The sequence below is a fragment of the Podarcis raffonei genome, chromosome 13 (genome assembly GCF_027172205.1).
Source record: "Podarcis raffonei isolate rPodRaf1 chromosome 13, rPodRaf1.pri, whole genome shotgun sequence".
Lineage (NCBI taxonomy): Eukaryota > Metazoa > Chordata > Lepidosauria > Squamata > Lacertidae > Podarcis > Podarcis raffonei.
Window position 1 is genome coordinate 45,715,836 of NC_070614.1, and position 6,879 is coordinate 45,722,714.

At 45.8% G+C, this 6,879-nt stretch overlaps 1 protein-coding gene across 1 annotated transcript; it reads left to right on the top strand.

The window, feature by feature from the left end:
- Positions 1 to 62: 62 nt before the first annotated feature.
- Positions 63 to 1,007, top strand: LOC128399059 (olfactory receptor 10G6-like). Its single transcript, XM_053360318.1, has one exon. It carries the CDS (start codon positions 81 to 83, stop codon positions 1,005 to 1,007), a length of 927 nt encoding a protein of 308 aa, XP_053216293.1. The 5' UTR covers positions 63 to 80.
- Positions 1,008 to 6,879: the final 5,872 nt, after the last annotated feature.

A 6,879-nucleotide genomic window follows, 5' to 3' on the forward strand; every position in this document is an offset into this window, starting at 1 on the left:
CATCAGTGGTGATATCTCACCTTCTCATTCACTTCCAAAATGTTAATCAAACTTATCTAACTGATATTAATATCTTACCAATGGAGTGTGCAAATGAAACAGCACCAACAGAGTTTGTCCTCTCAGGGTTCCAATACCCACCAGAAATGAAGGTCCTATTGTTTCTCTTCTTCTTGCTCATGTTCCTGTTGACCCTGTCTGGAAATTCCCTCATTCTCTGGGTGGTGGCTTCTGACCTCCAGTTGCACAAGCCCATGTACTGGTTCCTCTGCCATCTGTCCATCCTGGACATGGCTTTCTCTTCTGTCGTCGTCCCCAAAGTGATTGCAGGATTCATCCCTGGTGGAAAGGTCATCTCCTTCGCAAGTTGCGTCTCTCAGTTATTTTTCTTCAACTTCCTCGGATGTGCAGAAAGTCTCCTTTACACCTTGATGGCTTATGATCGCTTCTTGGCCATTTGTAAGCCTCTTCATTACAGCAACATCATGAATGGGAAAGCCTGCCTTGGCCTCTCCTTGGGGACGGTGATTGGAGGCTGCCTGAACTCAATTATACAGACAACCCTCACCTTCCGTTTGCCATACGGGCAAAGAAATGATGTTGACTATATCTTATGTGACATCCCTGCAATGTTGAAGCTGGCTTGTGCTGATACAGAGTTCAATCAGATGATGGTGTTGATAGATATTGGCAGTGTGGCAATGACTTGCTTCCTCCTTATCTTGACCTCCTATGTCTACATCATCTCAGCTATTCTGAGGATCAGCAGCAGGGAAGGGCGTCGACGGGCCTTCTCAACGTGCACAGCCCATCTTACTGTGGTGGGAATATATTACCTCCCTGTGGTTTATCACTACCTGAGGCCAACTTCTCAGGACTCCATGGATCCTGTGGTGTGCGTGTTCTACACCACAATAACCCCATTTTTGAACCCGCTCATATACACACTTAGAAATAAGGAAATGAAGACTGCGGTGGTGAAAAGGTGGGGTGGGATTGCCATGTAAAGAACCCCCTACGTGTGCAATTCTGTTTTCTGTTCCTTTTGACACATCAAGTCCAGTGTTAGAAACCGAGATATGAAAGCTAGGAGCTAAATGGCACCTTAAACCTACGTTATGGGTGGAACAACTTCATGTCTAGGCTCGGTTTTTTTATAACAAGGATACAAAGTTGAAAATGAATGAATGCAGCTAAAATATTCAGCTTTCATTTTTCACATAGTCTAGTCCTTCCCCTGCCCACTCCCCTAATATTCTTAAGAGGGTCTCTTCTCCAGTCTTCAGAGAGTGGCTGGAAGTGGGGTGGCAGAAAAAGGTCCTCCTTTCCTTCCACTCTACAGTTTTAATCTGAAATCTTAGGCGCTGTACAGCGCCCAGAGCTAAGAAACTGCTTGCACTAATGAAATTCCCTGTCGCAAAATGTGCCTAGAACAATGGGAGTCTCGAACCCTGATCAAGTCAAGTCTGATTGACTTCACCATGTAGGCCATCAATGTTCAATGCATCACTAGAGGAGGCAGGACTACCCACCTGCCTTGAAAGAGGCTGTCGTCCATCCCCTCCTTAAGAAGACCTCCCTGGACCCAGAAGTGCTAAACAGCTATTGCCCAGTGGCTCATTTTCCCCTTTTGGGCAAGGAGATTTAGAGGGTTGCCGCAGTCCACCTTCAAGCATGGTTGGAGGAGATTGAATTTCTGAATACATTTCAGCCTAGTTTAAGGCCCAGTTATGGCACTGAAACCACTCTGGTCATCCTGCTTGGTGACATTTGCTAGGAGAGAGTTGCAGGGAGTGTGACCCTGCTCATTCTTCTTGATCTTTCACAGTTGTTTTGATGCCATTGGCAATTGTATCTTTCTGGAACAGCTCCCAGAGATGAATGTTGGGGGCATTTGAATTCATTTGATCTGCTCCTACCTCCAGGACTGTTTCCAGAAAGTAGTTATGAAAGGTAGTTATAAAAGGATATAAAAGTAGTTATAAAAGGATGTCGCATAGAGGAGGGAGAAAGGTTGTTTTCTGCTGCTCCAGAGAAGCGGACACGGAGCAATGGATCCAAACTACAAGAAAGAAGATTCCACCAAAACTTTAGGAAGAACTTCCTGACAGTAAGAGCTGTTCGACAGTGAAATTTGCTGCCAAGGAGTGTGGTGGAGTCTCCTTCTTTGGAGGTCTTTAAGCAGAGGCTTGACAAGCATATGTCAGGAGTGCTCTGATGGTGTTTCCTGCTTGGCAGGGGGTTGGACTCGATGGCCCTTGTGGTCTCTTCCAACTCTATCAATCTATGATTCTAGGTCATTTTTCAACACCCTCAGATGTTCCATCTTGTCCCCTATGCTATTGAACATCTACATGCAGCTGCTGGGAGTTGTGATCAGGGGTTTTGGAGTGAAGTGCCATCAATATGTAGGTGATACTCAGCTCTATCTGAATTTGGAGAGAAAGCTGACTTGCTAGACAGGTTTGGAGGAAGTGATGGGCTGTATTTGGGTCAACAAATTGAAGCCTCTTCTGGGTACCCTGAAAGGAGCCGATTCTTAGCTTGGGAATGTTCCTAGATCCAACATTGACATTTGGAGCTCAGGTAGTCTTGGTGACAAAGCGTGCCTCTTTCCAGCTATGGCTGTTTCACCAGCTACAGCCCAATTTGGACAGAGATGACTTAGCTGTATTCCATACACTGGTAACTTCCAGGTTGGATTATTATCTGGAGCTGCCCTTGAAGATGACTCAGAATTGGTCCAAAATGCAGCTGCCATTGGCTGGGGTTACCTTTAGAACTCATACATCCCCTGTTCTAAAACAGCTTCATTGGCTGTCAGTATGTTTATGGATGCCCGTGTTAGTGTTTAACAACCTAAATGACTTAGGCTCTAAATATGGGACATGCTGACTTTATCTCCACATACCCTACTGTATGTGAAGATCAACCGAGGGGGCCTGTGGTGATCACACAGGGTCCCTGGACGTTTGACGGTCTATTGATCCCTGTGCCACCACTGTGCTCGCTTCCCCGCTGCCACCAACCCGTTACTCTCGGGTACACACTGAGTCCAGACAGTTATTAAAATTGAACCAAATAAACAAGTTTATTGTATAAGCGTTAACAAGTTTATGGTTTCTCAGATAATATTCTTGTCAGTTTCTTAACTTTAGTTTCTTTACCGGCCTATACCTTCCTAATACCTTCTGACTGATTATATCAACTGTTTGACTGACTCCTCTTAACAGATTCTCTCACTCTCTCACATCAGACTAGCCCAACCCACAGACTTATCCTCTCTCCCCTTCTCTAACTCCAGACTGACTTCTCAACAACTCTAACTCTAACTCCTCCCCTTGGGTTCCCATTGGTTAGTCATTTTCCTTAGTTAACCCTTTCCTTATGAACACAGTATGATGTCACACACCTAGGAGGGCAAACGCCACAGGGCCCTCCTGGAAGTTCCACCTCCCTGAGAAGTTTGGGTGGTGGTGGCCCAGGAGAGGGCATTCTTTGTGACAGCCCCTAAGTTGTGGGATTCCATCCCAACAGAGGTGCACCTGGCTTCTTCACTATGCAGCTGGTAGCAAATGCTAAAGACATCTCTCTTTACCTTGGCTTTCACATAATGCACAGATTGGTGAAAATAACATGCAAAATGCATCATATTAGGGGTGATATGCTTTGTAGAGAGGTGTGAATTGAGGAAAACTGAATGCACAATGTTACAATAAATCCACATTAAGATGCTGGTGAATTTTCTGGTGCTTTTATTTATTTAAAAATAATAATAATAGGAAACTGATGTGGGAACATGGAACTCATATTTGGAAAAATAAGAAACTGAGATTGATGTCCTGGGTATGCAGTCAAAATGGTCTCCAGCCTCTTCAGCCTCTTCAGCAGCCTCCGCTTTTGTAGCTGGAGTCTATCAGAGTCCTGCCCTCTCAGGCTCCACCCACCATTTGATCTGACTCCATCCATCATTGGCTGCAGTCAACAGTCCAAATGTACAATGGTGCTGAATGAGGGACAAACACTCCTTTTATCCCCAAGGAGCAGACCTGAGGGAAGTCCTCATGAAGACTCAGTCAGCTCCACCCCTGGGTGTGCCCGCGCCTAAGCCCACCTGCCATTAGCCAATCCACTGGTGGCCTGAATTCAAATTATCCAACTGCTGTGAGAGGTTGCTGCATCTCTCATCGGCTGGGAAAATGTGGCTGTAGCAAAGGCCACAGAGGTGGGGCAGGGCCATGCCGCAATGTTATGCCATCATGGAAAGTAGGTGGAACTGTCCAATTGCTGTGAAAATAGAATAAAAGCCCTAGCTCTCCTGCCAGTTCTCCATGGTGGCAGGATCACCTGCCCGTTTATTTCACTTAGTGATTAGAGAAAGAACATCTAACATATGTCTAAGTGATTGAGAATTATTTCAGCCTGAACATCTCATCATAAATGTTTGAGCCAAAATCTATGTCAACACATGCTGAGACCATGATCCACAGGAAAACAGGGAGCTGCCATATACTGTGTCAGACCATTGGCCCATCTGGCTAAGTATTATCAACACTGACTGGCAGCTACTCCCTGGAGTTTCAGGCAGTTTATCCTACTAGGAGAAAAAGGGGTGGTGGCGGCTGAACCTTGGACCTTCTGTAGGCAAGGCAAATGTTCTGTGTATACCCCAAAGGCATCTGATTGGCTACTGTAAGAATAGGATGCTGAACTTAGATGAGTCTTTGTTCTGATCCAGCAAGGATTATGTTCCTTGAGTGACAGGTTAGACTAACAACAACAACAACAACAACAACAACTCCTTCAGCCCACCTTTCCGGAGAACTATGGATTATATGAAGGTGGGGTTAGGTGGGGGGATTGGCTGAAAGGTGTTGCAGAAATAAATTCTAGCAGACACAATTCCACTCAGTCCTGCTTAGATTAAATGAGTGGCACTTAGTTCCTGTTGAAATCAACAAGATAATAACTCATGAGTAACGGTGTCAGATTGATTTCGGTGGGACTGAGCTTAGACTAGATATAAACCAACTGTCAGGAGCTGCTGTATTTTGTGAGTATATATGTCTACTCCATGTATTCAACCAATGAGCTGCAGGGGGCAGCAAATAACTTTCTGGACTGGCTGCTCATTGGATCATCTTGAATCCTGTTATTCTTCAGCTCTGATGTGTCTCTCCTTCAGTCCTGCTGGGTTTTCAGTTCTGGCCAATAGCCCGTTTCATAGCTCCTGGTTTCTGGCTGCTGAGGCCTGCCAGATCCCTACCCGAAACTCAGTCTTTCCACAAACAACATTGTTTGCAAATAATTGTTCCCCCAGAGAGTTCTTAACAAGAATCACAACTCAATGAGGGTTTGAGACCCATTGGCTCTCCTCACCTGGTTTAGCCAACCAGTTGAAGCCGTTTCCCAGGGTGTGGACTCTGTTGCATTCTGACAGCTTCTAGGAACCACAGGTGAAAGCTGAGTGCAAGGTTGGGGCCAAAAGTGGAGAAACTACCTTGAAGGAGGCGGTTGGAGGTTGGATGGCAGTTAACAGATTGAGGTTGAATCCTGACAAGACAGAAGTACTGTTTTTGGGGGACAGGAGGCGGGCAGGTGTGGAGGATTCCCTGGTCCTGAATGGGGTAACTGTGCCCCTGAAGGACCAGGTGCGCAGCCTGGGAGTAATTTTGGACTCGCAGCTGTCCATGGAGACACAGGTCAAATCTGTGTCCAGGGCAGCTGTCTACCACCTCCATCTGGTACACAGGCTGAGACCCTATCTGCCCACGGACTGCCTTGCCAGAGTGGTGCATGCTCTGGTCATCTCCTGCTTGAACTACTGCAATGCTCTCTATGTGGGGCTACCTTTGAAGGTGACCCGGAAGCTACAACTAATCCAGTACGCAGCAGCTAGACTGGTGACTGGGAGCGGCCGCCAAGACCACATAACACACATACGTTGGCTCCCAGTACATTTCCGAGCACAGTGCAAAAGTGTTGGTGCTGACCTTTAAAGCCCTAAATGGCCTTGGTCCAGTATATCTGAAGGAGCGTCTCCACCCCCATCGTTCTACCTGGACACTGAGATCCAGCACCGAGGGCCTTCTGGAGGTTCCCTCAATGCGAGAAGCCAAGTTACAGGGAAACAGGCAGAGGGCCTTCTCGGTAGTGGCGCCCTCCCTGTGGAACGCCCTCCCACCAGATGTCAAAGAGAACAACAACTACCAGATTTTTGGAAGACATCTGAATGCGGCCCTGTTTAGGGAGGCTTTTAATGTTTGATGTATTACAGTATTTTAATATTTTTTTTGGAAGCCGCCCAGAGTGGCTGGGGGGGGGCAGCCAGATGGGCGCGGTATAAATAAATTATTATTATTATTATTATTATTATTATTATTATTAGAAGCATGACATGTCCCCCACCAGAGGTACTACCACTCCCCTAACACTGCTGTTTATTGTATAGGAAAGCACAACTTCAGTTTGCCTTCAAATGCAAAGTGAATAAAAATTCTTCCCCATCTGTACTCTGTAGTAAATGAGTTTAGATCTGCAGCCTCAGACAGTTATGTTGCAGTCTGGAAGGCAGCCATGGATAAGCAGCAGTCACCTGGAGAAGGACTGTATAAATTGATCTTTAAATGCATGCATGGAAACAGATGAGTGGTGCAAACAAATGAGAATTTGTGGTTACAGATTGTTACTCTTCATCTTGCAGGCACCAGGTTGCAAATGACAGAAAAAAAGACAGTAGAGCTCAGGTGAGTATCCCATGCTCAAGAGCTGCTTGCAAACAGTGGAGATGTTCTTAACCGTTGGAACGCAAGAGTAGGTTTTAGAAAAGCTCGTTTATTTTCTCTGATTTTCAATAAAACTAATTGCAATAACAAGAAC